The sequence below is a fragment of the Heptranchias perlo genome, unplaced genomic scaffold (assembly GCF_035084215.1).
Source record: "Heptranchias perlo isolate sHepPer1 unplaced genomic scaffold, sHepPer1.hap1 HAP1_SCAFFOLD_459, whole genome shotgun sequence".
NCBI lineage: Eukaryota > Metazoa > Chordata > Chondrichthyes > Hexanchiformes > Hexanchidae > Heptranchias > Heptranchias perlo.
Genome location: NW_027139473.1, coordinates 138,037 through 155,106, shown reverse-complemented (window position 1 = coordinate 155,106; position 17,070 = coordinate 138,037). Strand labels below are relative to the sequence as shown.

At 52.6% G+C, this 17,070-nt stretch overlaps 1 protein-coding gene across 1 annotated transcript; it reads left to right on the top strand.

Moving 5' to 3' along the window:
- The first annotated feature begins 1,987 nt into the window (after nucleotides 1-1,987).
- Nucleotides 1,988-15,841, top strand: LOC137313283 (nuclear factor of activated T-cells, cytoplasmic 4-like). Its single transcript, XM_067979408.1, has 7 exons — nucleotides 1,988-2,196; nucleotides 4,546-4,718; nucleotides 5,410-5,550; nucleotides 8,353-8,408; nucleotides 12,481-12,607; nucleotides 13,311-14,735; nucleotides 15,431-15,841. The coding sequence occupies exons 1-7, from the start codon at nucleotides 2,033-2,035 to the stop codon at nucleotides 15,505-15,507; spliced, it is 2,163 nt and encodes a 720-aa protein (XP_067835509.1). The 5' UTR covers nucleotides 1,988-2,032; the 3' UTR covers nucleotides 15,508-15,841.
- Nucleotides 15,842-17,070: the final 1,229 nt, after the last annotated feature.

The following is a 17,070-nucleotide window of genomic DNA, read 5'->3' as shown; positions in this document are numbered from 1 at the left end:
GAGCAGGGGGGGGAGTTCTCCCCCTGGTGTCCTGGGGCCGATATTTATCCCTCAACCAACATCACTAAAAAAAAACCCACCAGATTATCTGGTCATTTGCCACATTGCTCTTTGTGGGAGCTTGCTTGCTACCACAGGGAGTGGTTGAGGCAACCAGTGTAGATACATTTAAGGGGAAGCTGGATAAACACGAGGGAGCAAGGAATAGAAAGATATGCTGATGGGGTTAGACGAAGAGGAGCGGGAGGAGGCTCGTGTGGAGCATAAACACCGGCACGGACCAGGTGGGCCGAATGGCCTGTTTCTGTGCTCTACATTCTACGTCATTCTATGGATGTAATTACCTCCCGCGATTCCTACAGTGACCGCACGTCAAAAATACTTCATTGGCTGTGAAGTGCTTCCTGAGGTCATGAAAGGCGCTGTATAAATGCAAGTTCTTTCATAGTATCATACACAGCACAGGAAGAGGCCATTCAGCCCATCGTGCCTATGCCGACTCTTTGAAAGAGCTATCCAATCAGTCCCACTCCCTCTGCTTTTTCCCGGTGGCCCGATAAATTTTTTCCCTTCAAGTATTTATCCAATTCCCTTTTGAAAGTTATTATTGAATCAGCTTCCACCGTCCTTTCAGGCAGCGCGTCCCAGATCATCACAACTCACTGCGTAAAAAAAATGTTTCCTCATCTCCCCCTCTGGCTCTTTTCCCGATCACCTTAAATCCGTGTCCTCTGGTTACCGACCCTTCTGCCACTGGAAACAGTTTCTCCTTATTTACTCTCTCAAAACCCCTCATGATTTTGAACACCTCGATCAAATCTCCCCTTAACCTTCTCTGCTCTAAGGAGAACAACCCCAGCTTCTCCAGTCTCTCCAAGAAATTGAAGTCCCTCATCCCTGGTACCATTCTGGTAAATCTCCTCTGCACCCTCTCCAAGGCCTTGACATCCTTCCTAAAGTGCGGTGCCCAGAATTGAACACAATACTCCAGCTGGGGCCTAACCAGTGTTTTATGAAGGTTTAGCATAACTTCCTTGCTTTTGTACTCTATGCCTCTATTAATAAAGCCCAGGATCCCAGATGCTTTTGTTTCAGCCTTCTCAACTTGTCCTGCCACCTTCAAAGATTTGTGTGCACACACCCCCAGGTCTCTCTTTCTCTTTAACTCCTGGAAATTTTGTAGATTATGTGAAGGGAGTCGGAGACAAGGTGATACGAGTGTTCATACACCGGGGGTGGGGTGGGGTTTGGGGGGAGATGGGATCGAAACAGGGTCTTTATCACATCTCTGCTGAACATCCCAAAGTACGTCACACGCACACTTCTGATGAGCACTGCCTGCCCCTCTCGGGTGGGACGTAAAAGATCCCGTGGCCACTATTTGGAAGAATAGCGGGGGGTGGGGGGGGAGTTCTCCCCGGTGTCGTGGGGCCAATATTTATCCCTCAACCAACATCGCTTAAAAAAACCCCACAGATTATCTGGTCATCTATCGCACTGCTGCTTCTGGGATCTTGCTGTGCGCAAATTGGCCGCCGCTTTTGTTGTCACGTAGGCAGCCGGCCGTGGTCCTGCTGCTGGCTTTGTGAGTGCACCAGAATCGTAGCCCCGACTCGGGCCCGATCCAGTGTCGGTTCCGGAGGTCCTGTTAAGCCTGGAGTTTAACTTAAGCTTTCAGTGCGCTGCGAAGAACCGCAGAAATGAGCTGGATGAGGTTTGGGCAGAGAGGTGGAATTCAAGTGTGAAATTACAAGATAATTCTTCCATAAGATACGAAGGGACTGAGCAACTTTGTCTCTCAGACATGCTCCAATGGCAGAATTAACTGGGCGGGGTCAGACATTGACCTCTCACCCTCTGGGGACTGGGGTCAAATCCAACCCCAGACGGATGGAGCTCGGTCAAGGGATGGAGGACGGGGAGGAGTTGGGGGAAAGGTGGGGGAGCTTGTAAACGTTTCTCTGCGTCAATCCACCTCCGCCATTTCTCCCCGCAGCTGCAAGGCTACCTGGAGAAGCCGCTCACCCTTCAGATGTTCATCGGCACAGCGGACGACCGAAACCTCCGGCCGCACGCCTTCTACCAGGTTCACCGCATCACCGGCAAGATGGTGGCCACCTCCAGTCAGGAAGCTGTCGTCAGTACCACCAAGGTCCTGGAGGTGTCGCTACTGCCTGAAAACAACATGACAGCAAGGTAGTGACTCGACGGCTTTACTCTGTATCTAACCCTGTACCTGCCCTGGGAGTGTTTGATGGGACAGTGTAGAGGGAGCTTTACTCTGTATCTAACCCTGTACCTGCCCTGGGAGTGTTTGATGGGACAGTGTAGAGGGAGCTTTACTCTGTATCTAACCCTGTACCTGCCCTGGGAGTGTTTGATGGGACAGTGTAGAGGGAGCTTTACTCTGTATCTGACCCTGTACCTGCCCTGGGAGTGTTTGATGGGACAGTGTCGAGGGAGCTTTACTCTGTATCTAACCCTGTACCTGCCCTGGGAGTGTTTGATGGGACAGTGCAGAGGGAGCTTTACTCTGTATCTAACCCTGTACCTGCCCTGGGAGTGTTTGATGGGACAGTGCAGAGGGAGCTTTACTCTGTATCTAACCCTGTACCTGCCCTGGGAGTGTTTGATGGGACAGTGCAGAGGGAGCTTTACTCTGTATCTAACCCTGTACCTGCCCTGGGAGTGTTTGATGGGACAGTGCAGAGGGAGCTTTACTCTGTATCTAACCCCGTACCTGCCCTGGGAGTGTTTGATGGGACAGTGTAGAGGGAGCTTTACTCTGTATCTAACCCTGTACCTACCCTGGGAGTGTTTGATGGGACAGTGTAGAGGGAGCTTTACTCTGTATCTAACCCTGTACCTGCCCTGGGAGTGTTTGACGGGACGGTGTAGAGGGAGCTTTACTCTGTATCTAACCCTGTACCTGTCCTGGGAGTGTTTGATGGGACGGTGCAGAGGGAGCTTTACTCTGTATCTAACCCTGTACCTGCCCTGGGAGTGTTTGATGGGACAGTGTAGAGGGAGCTTTACTCTGTATCTAACCCTATACCTGCCCTGGGAGTGTTTGATGGGACAGTGTAGAGGGAGCTTTACTCTGTATCTAACCCGTGCTGTACCTGCCCTGGGAGTGTTTGACGGGACAGTGTAGAGGGAGCTTTACTCTGTATCTAACCCGTGCTGTACCTGCCCTGGGAGTGTTTGATGGGACAGTGTAGAGGGAGCTTTACTCTGTATCTAACCCGTGCTGTACCTGCCCTGGGAGTGTTTGATGGGACAGTGTAGAGGGAGCTTTACTCTGTATCTAACCCGTGCTGTACCTGCCCTGGGAGTGTTTGACGGGACAGTGTAGAGGGAGCTTTACTCTGTATCTAACCCTGTACCTGCCCTGGGAGTGTTTGACGGGACAGTGTAGAGGGAGCTTTACTCTGTATCTAACCCTGTACCTGCCCTGGGAGTGTTTGATGGGACAGTGTCGAGGGAGCTTTACTCTGTATCTAACCCTGTACCTGCCCTGGGAGTGTTTGACGGGACAGTGTAGAGGGAGCTTTACTCTGTATCTAACCCTGTACCTGCCCTGGGAGTGTTTGATGGGACAGTGTAGAGGGAGCTTTACTCTGTATCTAACCCTGTACCTGCCCTGGGAGTGTTTGATGGGACAGTGTAGAGGGAGCTTTACTCTGTATCTAACCCTGTACCTGACCCTGGGAGTGTTTGATGGGACAGTGCAGAGGGAGCTTTACTCTGTATCTAACCCTGTCCCTGCCCTGGGAGTGTTTGATGGGACAGTGTAGAGGGAGCTTTACTCTGTATCTAACCCTGTACCTGCCCTGGGAGTGTTTGATGGGACAGTGTAGAGGGAGCTTTACTCTGTATCTAACCCTGTACCTGCCCTGGGAGTGTTTGATGGGACAGTGTAGAGGGAGCTTTACTCTGTATCTAACCCGTGCTGTACCTGCCCTGGGAGTGTTTGACGGGACGGTGTAGAGGGAGCTTTACTCTGTATCTAACCCGTGCTGTACCTGCCCTGGGAGTGTTTGATGGGACAGTGTAGAGGGAGCTTTACTCTGTATCTAACCCTGTACCTGCCCTGGGAGTGTTTGATGGGACAGTGTGGAGGGAGCTTTACTCTGTATCTAACCCTGTACCTGCCCTGGGAGTGTTTGACGGGACAGTGTAGAGGGAGCTTTACTCTGTATCTAACCCTGTACCTGCCCTGGGAGTGCTTGATGGGACGGTGTAGAGGGAGCTTTACTCTGTATCTAACCCTGTACCTGCCCTGGGAGTGTTTGATGGGACGGTGTAGAGGGAGCTTTACTCTGTATCTAACCCTGTACCTGCCCTGGGAGTGTTTGATGGGACGGTGTAGAGGGAGCTTTACTCTGTATCTAACCCTGTACCTGCCCTGGGAGTGTTTGACGGGACGGTGTAGAGGGAGCTTTACTCTGTATCTAACCCTGTACCTGCCCTGGGAGTGTTTGACGGGACGGTGTAGAGGGAGCTTTACTCTGTATCTAACCCATGGTGTCCTGTCCCCCGCAGTATTGATTGTGCTGGAATCCTGAAGCTTCGCAATTCCGACATCGAGTTACGGAAAGGTGAAACGGACATTGGGAGGAAGAACACAAGAGTGAAACTGGTCTTCCGGGTTCACGTTCCTCAGCCGAATGGGAAGGTTGTCTCCCTGCAGGTGGCCTCAGTGCCCATTGAGTGCTGTGAGTATATAATAAAGGTCCTGGCTCTTCATTCCTCTCACCCACGAGGCCCATTTCAGTAGCACAATCAATGGAGAGGCGCCCTTCGTCCCCTCCGTCTGGGGCTGGATTTGACCCCCAGGTCCCAACGGGTGAAAGGTCAGTGTCCGACCCTGTGCCGCGATCGTTGTTCATAAAGTCATAGAATGTTACAGCACAGGAGGAGGCCATTGGGCCCATCCTGCCTGTGCCGGCTCTCTGAAAGAGCTGACTAATTAGCCCCACGCCCCCCTGCTCGTTCCCCAATGTCCTGCAAAAATTATGTAAGTTCAAGTATTTATCCAATTCCCTTTCGAAAGCTACGACTGAATCTGCTTCCACCGCCCTTTCAGGCAGCGCATTCCAGATCATCATAACTCGCTGTGTAAAAAAATGTTCCCTCATCTCCCCCTCTGGTTCTTTTGCCGATCAACGTAAATCTGTATCCTCTGGTCACCGACCCTTCTGCCACTGGAAACAGTTTCTCCTTATTTACTCTGTCAAACCCCCTCCTGATTTTGAACACCTCTGTCACTGTAACTCACTCTGATATATACTCCATGCCTCTGTTTATGAAGCCCAGGCACCCGTATGCTTGTTGTGCGTCACTTGTCTCTCCTCTTGTTAAGCTCACGTTTTCCTAACCTACCTCGTGCCGCCCTTCCTTCCGCAGCCCAGCGCTCGGCTCACGAGCTGCCGCAGGTGGAAAGTTACAACGTGAACTCGAGCCCCGTTACCGGCGGAGATGAGTTGCTGCTCACCGGCTGTAACTTCCTTCCTGAGTCGAAGGTCGTCTTTATCGAGAAAGGTCCAGGTAACTGCTTCCCTTACCGTTTCCTTTCACGGGTGCGGACGTGTCTCGACCTCTCCCAGGGTTTCTCAGTCTCCCCTCCCTCGGCACTGCGGGACTCCTCCCCTCCCTCAGTCTCCCCTCCCTCAGCACTGCGGGACTCCTCCCCTCCCTCAATCTCCCCTCCCTCGGCACTGCGGGACTCCTCCCCTCCCTCAATCTCCCCTCCCTCAGCACCGTGGGACTCCTCCCCTCCCTCCGTCTCCCCTCCCTCAGCACTGTGGGACTCCTCCCCTCCCTCCGTCTCCCCTCCCTCAGCACTGTGGGACTCCTCCCCTCCCCTCCCTCAGTGTCCCCTCCCTCAGCACTGCGGGACTCCTCCCCTCCCTCAGTGTCCCCTCCCTCGGCACTACGGGACTCCTCCCCTCCCTCAGTCTTCCCTCCCTCAGCACTGTGGGACTCCTCCCCTCCCTCCCTCAGTCTCCCCTCCCTCAGTCTCCCCTCCCTCAGCACTGTGGGACTCCTCCCCTCCCTCGGTCTCCCCTCCTTCTTCCCCGCACTCCCTCAGCATGTTGAAATCGAGACTAGTCGCTCCTTTTACATTTCCTAATGGGTTTCTATTAGCAGGCCCACACGTTACGTGAAAAGATATCTGGGCTAGTTTTGCCAGGGTCATGCAATGGACCCTTATGTCATTGGTAAATTGATGCTCAGTTTGGGTTCCGCCAGGACCACTCGGCTCCAGACCTCATTACAGCCTTGGTCCAAACATGGACAAAAGAGCTGAATTCCAGAGGTGAGGTGAGAGTGACTGCCCTTGACATCAAGGCAGCATTTGACCGAGTGTGGCACCAAGGAGCCCGAGTAAAATTGAAATCAATGGGAATCAGGGGGAAAACTCTCCAGTGGCTGGAGTCATACCTAGCACAAAGGAAGATGGTAGTGGTTGTTGGAGGCCAATCATCTCAGCCCCAGGGCATTGCTGCAGGAGTTCCTCAGGGCAGTGTCCTAGGCCCAACCATCTTCGGCTGCTTCATCAATGATCTTCCCTCTATCATAAGGTCAGAAATGGGGATGTTTGCTGATGACTGCACAGTGTTCAGTTCCATTCGCAGCCCCTCAAATAATGAAGCAGTCCGAGCCCGCATGCAGCAAGACCTGGACAACATCCAAGCTTGGGCTCATAAGTGGCAAGTAACATTCGCACCAGATAAGGGCCAGGCAATGACCATCTCCAACAAGAGAGAGTCTAACCACCTCCCCTTGACATTCAATGGCATTACCATCGCCGAATCCCTCACCATCAACATCCTGGGGGTCACCATTGACCCTGTTGAAACTTAACTGGACCAGCCATATAAATACTGTGGCTACGACAGCAGGTCAGAGGCTGGGTATTCTGCGGCGAGTGACTCACCTCCTGACTCCCCAAAGCCTTTCCACCATTTACAAGGCACAAGTCAGGAGTGTGATGGAATACTCTCCACTTGCCTGGATGAGTGCAGCTCCAACAACACTCAAGAAGCTCGACACGATCCAGGACAAAGCAGCCCACTTGATTGGCACCCCATCCACCACCCTAAACATTCACACCCTTCACCACCGGCGCACTGTGGCTGCAGTGTGTACCATCCACAGGATGCACTGCAGCAACTCGCCAAGGCTTCTTCGACAGCTCCTCCCAAACCCGCGACCTCTACCACCGAGAAGGACAAGAGCAGCAGGCACATGGGAACAACACCACCTGCACGTTCCCCTCCAAGTCACACACCATCCCGACTTGGAAATATATCGGCCGTTCCTTCATTGTCGCTGGGTCAAAATCCTGGAACTCCCTTCCTAACAGCACTGTGGGAGAACCGTCACCAGACGGACTGCAGCGGTTCAAGAAGGCGGCTCACCACCACCTTCTCGAGGGGCAATTAGGGATGGGCAATAAATGCCGGCCTCACCAGCGACGCCCACATCCCCATGAACGAATAAAAAAAAACATGACTAACTCGCCATGGAAAGAGGGGAAACTGATGGAAAGCATCAGGCTAAAGTCGCTACCTCATTTTTATTAAAAAGTAAGATTACGCAGAGGCAGGCATAAACCAGTCCTTAATTTCTCTGTTAGTTCAAAATTGTTTCTCTCAAAACAACAACAACAAAGATCTTCTGAGGTGTTTTGTTTCTTTTAATGTGGTCACACAGTTTTCTGCCTCACACCAGCTACCTATACTGAAGATGGAGGGGTGGGACGCAAATCATGTTATACGAGGCATTTTACCAGCAAACGCTCGAAACCCGAAGCGTGAGGAACTCCTGTGTGTCCCGGACATCACAAGTGTGCAATTTGCCGGGGTCAGATAAATGTTGCACAGAGGTTCTGTCCCACCAAAGATCTGAAGCCCGCAGGAGAATTAGCATTAAGAGATTTGGTTTGTTCACTTCTGTAGCGGCACTTTAGGAGTTTAAAAAAACAGCTTAATACATAGGAAAGTCACGTCCCGGCTTTACTTAACAGATTGATTCAGGTGGTTGCCGAGCAGTTACTTGAGGGAGGATCCAGGTCACTCAATTCAACTACAAACGTGCAGTGCGGCTCTCTTTTGTGTCTGATTGGCAACTTTTTGAATTGCACTGTCCGCCTGCCACCCTAAAGCACCCCCCCCCCCCAACACACCCCGCCCCAGTTGGGATCATGCAGCTCAACAAAGAACAAAGGGATAGAACCTGGGCTCTTCCTGCTCTGTGGGCCTCAGGACCACATCAGGTTGGTGGGTGGGGGAATTTTTCTACGGCTCTCCGACGTCTCTCAGCATCTTTTCTTTCCTCCGCTAGATGGGCGCCCGCAGTGGGAGGTAGACGCCAAGATCAACAGTGTGAGGAGCACAGAGGTGAGGTCTGGCGGTAACCGTCTCCATTTGGAAGAACCCAAGTCCAGTGACGTGCTTTAGGCACCACGTTCGGCACGCTCTGCAGGGGGGGACGCTGGTGCACAGTGTCAAGCCGCTCGCAGCCTGTGGATGGCGAGACTGCACAGCAAGAGACCAGTTTACCGCCCAGTCCCCCCCCCATCAGAGAGAGGAGAGGCCTTCACCCCCTCTGTCTGGGGCTGGATTTGACCCTAGGTCCCAGAGGGTGAAAGGTCAGTGTCTGACCCACTGCCCCCCACCCAGTCCCTCTCCAGAGACTGATGCCCCCAAACAAACAGCTCGATTAGATTCCAGCCTGTAACTCACTCCCAATTATCCGTTATTCAATAAATGAACCCCCCGAACCCCTCGATTAGATTCCAGCCTGTAACTCACTCCCAATTATCAGTTATTCTATATATAAACCCCCCGAACCCCTCGATTAGATTCCAGCCTGTAACTCACTCTCGGGTATCTGTTATTCTATATATAAACCCCCCCGAACCCCTCGATTAGATTCCAGCCTGTAACTCACTCCCGGGTATCTGTTATTCTATATATAAACCCCCCGAACCCCTCGATTAGATTCCAGCCTGTAACTCTCTCCCGGGTATCTGTTATTCTATATATAAACCCCCCGAACCCCTCGATTAGATTCCAGTCTGTAACTCACTCCCAGGTATCTGTTATTCTATATATAAACCCCCCGAACCCCTCGATTAGATTCCAGCCTGTAACTCACTCCCGGGTATCTGTTATTCTATATATAAACCCCCCGAACCCCTCGATTAGATTCCAGTCTGTAACTCACTCCCGGGTATCTGTTATTCTATATATAAACCCCCCGAACCCCTCGATTAGATTCCAGCCTGTAACTCACTCCCGGGTATCTGTTATTCTATACATAAACCCCCCGAACCCCTCGATTAGATTCCAGTCTGTAACTCACTCCCGGGTATCTGTTATTCTATATATAAACCCCCCGAACCCCTCGATTAGATTCCAGCCTGTAACTCACTCCCGGGTATCTGTTATTCTATATATAAACCCCCCGAACCCCTCGATTAGATTCCAGCCTGTAACTCACTCCCGGGTATCTGTTATTCTATATATAAACCCCCCCGAACCCCTCGATTAGATTCCAGCCTGTAACTCACTCCCAATTATCCGTTATTCTATATATAAACCCCCCGAACCCCTCGATTAGATTCCAGCCTGTAACTCACTCCCGGGTATCTGTTATTCTATATATAAACCCCCCGAACCCCTCGATTAGATTCCAGCCTGTAACTCACTCCCGGGTATCTGTTATTCTATGTATAAACCCCCCGAACCCCTCGATTATATTTCAGCCTGTGGCTCACTCCTGGTATCTGTTATTCTATATATAAACCCTCCGAACCCCTCGATTAGATTCCAGCCTGTAACTCACTCCCGGGTATCTGTTATTCTATATATAAACCCCCCCGAACCCCTCGATTAGATTCCAGCCTGTAACCCACTCCCGGGTATCGGTTATTCTATATATAAACCCCCCGAACCCCTCGATTAGATTCCAGCCTGTAACTCACTCCCGGGTATCCGTTATTCTATATATAAACCCCCCGAACCCCTCGATTAGATTCCAGTCTGTAACTCACTCCCGGGTATCTGTTATTCTATATATAAACCCCCCGAACCCCTCGATTAGATTCCAGTCTGTAACTCACTCCCGGGTATCTGTTATTCTATATATAAACCCCCCGAACCCCTCGATTAGATTCCAGCCTGTAACTCACTCCTGGGTATCTGTTATTCTATGTATAAACCCCCCGAACCCCTCGATTAGATTCCAGCCTGTAACTCACTCCCGGGTATCTGTTATTCTATATATAAACCCCCCGAACCCCTCGATTAGATTCCAGCCTGTAACTCACTCCCGGGTATCTGTTATTCTATATATAAACCCCCCGAACCCCTCGATTAGATTCCAGCCTGTAACTCACTCCCGGGTATCTGTTATTCTATATATAAACCCCTCGAACCCCTCGATTGGATTCCAGCCTGTAACTCACTCCCGGGTATCTGTTATTCTATATATAAACCCCCCCGAACCCCTCGATTAGATTCCAGCCTGTAACTCACTCCCGGGTATCTGTTATTCTATATATAAACCCCCCGAACCCCTCGATTAGATTCCAGCCTGTAACTCACTCCCGGGTATCTGTTATTCTATATATAAACCCCCCGAACCCCTCGATTAGATTCCAGCCTGTAACTCACTCCCGGGTATCTGTTATTCTATATATAAACCCCCCGAACCCCTCGATTAGATTCCAGCCTGTAACTCACTCCCGGGTATCTGTTATTCTATATATAAACCCCCCCGAACCCCTCGATTAGATTCCAGCCTGTAACTCACTCCCGGGTATCTGTTATTCTATATATAAACCCCCCCAAACCCCTCGATTAGATTCCAGCCTGTAACTCACTCCTGGGTGTCTGTTATTCTATATATAAACCCCCCGAACCCCTCGATTAGATTCCAGCCTGTAACTCACTCCCGGGTATCTGTTATTCTATATATAAACCCCCCCAAACCCCTCGATTAGATTCCAGCCTGTAACTCACTCCTGGGTGTCTGTTATTCTATATATAAACCCCCCGAACCCCTCGATTAGATTCCAGCCTGTAACTCACTCCGGGGTATCTGTTATTCTATATATAAACCCCCCGAACCCCTCGATTAGATTCCAGCCTGTAACTCACTCCCGGGTATCTGTTATTCTATATATAAACCCCCCCAAACCCCTCGATTAGATTCCAGCCTGTAACTCACTCCTGGGTGTCTGTTATTCTATATATAAACCCCCCGAACCCCTCGATTAGATTCCAGTCTGTAACTCACTCCCGGGTATCTGTTATTCTATATATAAACCCCCCGAACCCCTCGATTAGATTCCAGCCTGTAACCCACTCCCGGGTATCGGTTATTCTATATATAAACCCCCCGAACCCCTCGATTAGATTCCAGCCTGTAACTCACTCCCGGGTATCCGTTATTCTATATATAAACCCCCCGAACCCCTCGATTAGATTCCAGTCTGTAACTCACTCCCGGGTATCTGTTATTCTATATATAAACCCCCCGAACCCCTCGATTAGATTCCAGTCTGTAACTCACTCCCGGGTATCTGTTATTCTATATATAAACCCCCCGAACCCCTCGATTAGATTCCAGTCTGTAACTCACTCCCGGGTATCTGTTATTCTATATATAAACCCCCCGAACCCCTCGATTAGATTCCAGTCTGTAACTCACTCCCGGGTATCTGTTATTCTATATATAAACCCCCCGAACCCCTCGATTAGATTCCAGCCTGTAACTCACTCCCGGGTATCTGTTATTCCATATATAAACCCCCCCGAACCCCTCGATTAGATTCCAGCCTGTAACTCACTCCCGGGTATCTGTTATTCTATATATAAACCCCCCCGAACCCCTCGATTAGATTCCAGCCTGTAACTCACTCCTGGGTGTCTGTTATTCTTTATATAAACCCCCCGAACCCCTCGATTAGATTCCAGCCTGTAACTCACTCCTGGGTGTCTGTTATTCTTTGTATAAACCCCCCGAACCCCTCGATTAGATTCCAGCCTGTAACTCACTCCTGGGTGTCTGTTATTCTTTATATGAACCCCCTCGATTCGATTCCAGCCTGTAACTCACTCCTGGGTGTCTGTTATTCTTTATATGAACCCCCTCGATTAGATTCCAGCCTGTCACTCACTCCTGGGTGTCTGTTATTCTATATATGAACCCCCTCGATTCGATTCCAGCCTGTAACTCACTCCTGGGTGTCTGTTATTCTTTATATGAACCCCCCGAACCCCTCGATTCGATTCCAGCCTGTAACTCACTCCTGGGTGTCTGTTATTCTTTATATGAACCCCCTCGATTAGATTCCAGCCTGTCACTCGCTCTCTGTGATGTGCAGCCTGGTGCTCTCCTGTGTGTGATCGTCCCCTGGTGGTGAGCTCGAAGCACTAACACCTTCTCCCTCCTCTCTCGCAGACTCTGATCGTGGCTGAGGTGCCTCCGTATCGCAACCAGAGCCTCACCAGGGCGGCCCAGGTGTGTTTCCTTGTCTGCAACGGCAAGAGGAAGAGGAGCCCGTGCCAGTGCTTCCAGTACCTGCCCGGTGAGTGCCGCTACCGGCTGCCGTCCAGCGGGTCGCGGGACCTCCTGGGCTTCCTGGAGGGAGCTCCTCGATTGTCTCCTTACATTCCTGAACGGAGTTTGTGGGGTGGGATGGCCTGAAAGAAAAGAAAAACTTGCATTCATACAGCGTCTTTCACGACCTCAGGACGTCCTCAATAAGTGTTTTACAGCCAATTAAGTGTTTCTTTCGAAGTGTGGTCACTGTTATAAAAGAGGAAACTCAGCAGCCAATTTGCGCACAGCAAGATCCCACAAATAGCAATGTGATAAATGACCAGATCGTCTGTTTTTTTTTTAAGTGATGTTGGTTTGAGAGATAGACATTGGCCCCAGGACACCGGGGAGAACTCCCCGCTCCTGCTCTTCTTCCAATAGTGGCCGTGGGATCTTTTGCGTCCCACCTGAGAGGGGCAGACGGGGGCCCCTCGGTTTAACGTCTCATCCGAAAGACGGCGTCTCCGACAGAGCGGCGCTCCCTCAGTACTGGCACCGGGGGGGGGGGGGGGAGTGTTGGCCCTGGATTATGGGGGCTGGAGCAGAGTGGGGACTGGAACCCATGACCTGTCTGTTTCAGGGAGGAGGTTGCTACCGATTAAGCCAGAAAAAGCTGACATGAAAGGGAGAGGTTGAATGAATCCCAGTGCCTAATCCCGTGTTCCTCTTTTGTTTTTTTTTCTCTCCAGTTCTCATCAAGGAAGAACCTTACGAGGGGTTTGAGGTGGAGCCCGACTCCCCGCTCCGTTCCCCGCTCGAATACCCCCCCAGCGTGCCCACTGCTGGCCTCTGCCAGCCGCCCTCGACGCTCTCTGACCCGGGGGTGTTTGCACCAGCCTCGCCGTCGGTACCCCTGCCCTCGAATCCAGGGTGCCCGGCGCCCAAGGCCTTCGGTGACGCCTGCCCCCATCCATCGCCCGTCCCTGGGCTGCCTGCGTTCCTGCTCGATGCGGAGTGGAACGAGGCCTGCAAGCAGGTCCCGCCTGGCTTTGGCTGCTGCTTAACCCCACCCAACCATGGTCACCCCTTGACCCCACCCAAACATGGTCACCCCTTGACCCCACCCAACCATGGTCACCCCTTGACCCCACCCAAACATGGTCACCCCTTGACCCCACCCAACCATGGTCACCCCATGACCCCACCCAACCAAGGTGACCCTTTGACCCCACCCAGTCATGGTCACCCCTTGACCCCACCCAACCATGGTCACCCCTTGACCCCACCCAACCATGGTCACCCCTTGACCCCACCTAACCAAGGTCACCATTTGACCCCAACCAACCAAGGTCATCCCTTGACCCCACCGAAACAAGGCCACCCCTTGACCTCACTCAACCAAGGTCACCATTTGACCCCAACCAACCAAGGTCATCCCTTGACCCCACTCAACGAAGGTCAGCCCTTGACCCCACTCAACCAAGGTCAGCCTTTGACCCCAACCAACCAAGGTCACCCTTTGACCCCAACCAACCACGGTCACCCTTTGAACCCAACCAACCATGGCCACCCCTTGGCCCCACCCAACCAAGGTCACCCTTTGACCCCACTCAACCAAGGTCACCCCTTGACCCACCTCCCATTGGGTCCTTCCTGTTCCTACTCGCCTCCCGATTGGCCGTCGGGAGCCGACCTCCACCTGCCAGTGCCCCCCGCCGGCCCTTTCTACCCAACACCATCCCAGGCCCTCGGACATTGCTCCCCGCCAGCTCAGTCGCTGGGCAATGGGCTGGGCCCACCCCCTCCCTTGGCGCCGCCGCGAGGTCGAGCCTTGTACCCGCCGGAGCTGCCGGCTGCCCACGCTCCTTCGAGCTGCCGCCTGGCGCCGCACAGGCCGTCCTTTCCATCGGGCTCTGTGCCCACCTCGGGCGTCTTCCAGGACACCGGGCAGGCGGAGGCGGACACGGCTGCAGCTCCCCCCGAATCCTCGCCTTCCCGCCAGCACCGCCCATTCCTGGAGCAGCCCCCTCCCCCGCCTGCTCGCGGACAGGACCAAGGCGGGGGGGAAGCGACAGCCCCTCCGGAGACACCAGCAGTGGATGCCAAGGGGGAGACCATGGAGTGCGACCTGACCTTCAGCACCATTCCCATCCAAGGCATCACACTGGACGATGGTAGGTGGGGAACCATGAACCCGACAGGAAATAGTGCCTTTCAGAGTTCTGGTGACTGTTGTGGGTCAGGCATTGGATTTACTCTGTATCTAACCCGTGCTGTACCTGCCCTGGGAGTGTTTGATGGGACAGTGTAGAGGGAGCTTTACTCTGTATCTAACCCGTGCTGTACCTGTCCTGGGAGTGTTTGATGGGACAGTGTAGAGGGAGCTTTACTCTGTATCTAACCCTGTACCTGCCCTGGGAGTGTTTGATGGGACAGTGTAGAGGGAGCTTTACTCTGTATCTAACCCATACTGTACCTGCCCTGGGAGTGTTTGATGGGACAGTGTAGAGGGAGCTTTACTCTGTATCTAACCCGTGCTGTACCTGTCCTGGGAGTGTTTGATGGGACAGTGTAGAGGGAGCTTTACTCTATATCTAACCCTGTACCTGCCCTGGGAGTGTTTGACGGGACAGTGTAGAGGGAGCTTTACTCTGTATCTAACCCGTGCTGTACCTGCCCTGGGAGTGTTTGACGGGACAGTGTAGAGGGAGCTTTACTCTGTATCTTGAAACATTTACCTGAGGAAGGAGAAAATCTCCGAAAGCTTGTGAATTTAAAATAAAATTGCTGGACTATAACTTGGTGTTGTAAAATTGTTTCTAATTAATTTGATTCTGTCTGATTCCTGTTGGTTGCTCTGTCCCTGCAGTGAATGAAATCATTGGACGGGATCTCACGGAAGTCCCTGAATCCCTTCGGGCAGACGGTGCCATGGACAATCCGTGATTTGGGCGACGGGGCTCGCTGGTGAGGAGGAGGTGCCCGAGCTGCCCACACTTTGCGCTCCTCCGGCCGGCCGGAATCGGGTCGCGGCCTTATGGGTCATCCGGGAGCGTGTTGAAATGCAGCTAAAGATCACAGACCGTTCTCCCTCTGTTTTCACCCGACTCTGGAAACTCAAGGGGCTCCCCCACCCCGGCCTTTGTACCAATCGGTGCGGTACTGAGCTGCACAGAGCGGGAAGGTCCCACGTTCCGTTTGCTGGCCTGCGCTGAGTTACCTCAGCTCAATGTGGGTCAGATTGGGGCCTCGGAGTCTCCTGGGCTGGTGGGGGGTTTTGGGGTGGGGCGGGGGGGTGGATGGGGGTTAGGGTTAGCGGAAGGGGACAACCAGCCTGGATCGTCATACTCGGTGGATGGGCAGAGGAGCAACGATCACCGTGCGGGACGGCCTGGAGCAGCGGGTGCCCTCCTCCCAAGATCGAATATCTCGCCGATGCTCATTTTGTGGGCTCGCGCATGAAGGGTGGGGCCGCTCGGACGTGAGGTACCGGAGGGCGCCTGTGGAATCCGTTACACCCCTGGGACAATAAAAGGTGTTGATCTGAGTTGACACTATGGATCCCTCTCTTTGTATTTCGCTCATGTGTGATACCTCCGTTGGCCCTGCGGTGTGCCGTCCAGTTATTAGTTGCGGTACTGCCGCTGCGTTGGGCTGGAACAGGTCACTCGGTCATGCACGCCTCCCCCTTCATGCTGGATCTCAATCCCACCTACCCACCTTATCACTCATCCCCACCATCTCACCATATCACTCATCCCCACCATCTCACCATATCACTCATCCCCACCATCTCACCATATCACTCATCCCCACCATCTCACCATATCACTCATCCCCACCATCTCACCATATCCCTCAACCCCACCTACCCACCTTCTCACCATATCCCTCAATCCCACCTACCCACCTTCTCACCATATCCCTCAACCCCACCCACCCACCATCACACCATATCCCTCAATCCCACCTACCCACCTTCTCACCATATCCCTCAACCCCACCTACCCACCTTCTCACCATATCCCTCAACCCCACCTACCCACCTTCTCACCATATCCCTCAATCCCACCTACCCACCTTCTCACCATATCCCTCAACCCCACCCACCCACCATCACACCATATCCCTCAATCCCACCTACCCACCTTCTCACCATATCCCTCAACCCCACCTACCCACCTTCTCACCATATCCCTCAATCCCACCTACCCACCTTCTCACCATATCCCTCAACCCCACCTACCCACCATCTCACCATATCCCTCAATCCCACCTACCCACCATCTCACCATATCCCTCAACCCCACCTACCCACCTTCTCACCATATCCCTCAATCCCACCTACCCACCTTCTCACCATATCCCTCAATCCCACCTACCCACCTTCTCACCATATCCCTCAACCCCACCTACCCACCATCTCACCATATCCCTCAATCCCACCCACCCACCTTATCACTCATCCCCACCATCTCACCATATCACTCATCCCCACCATCTCACCAT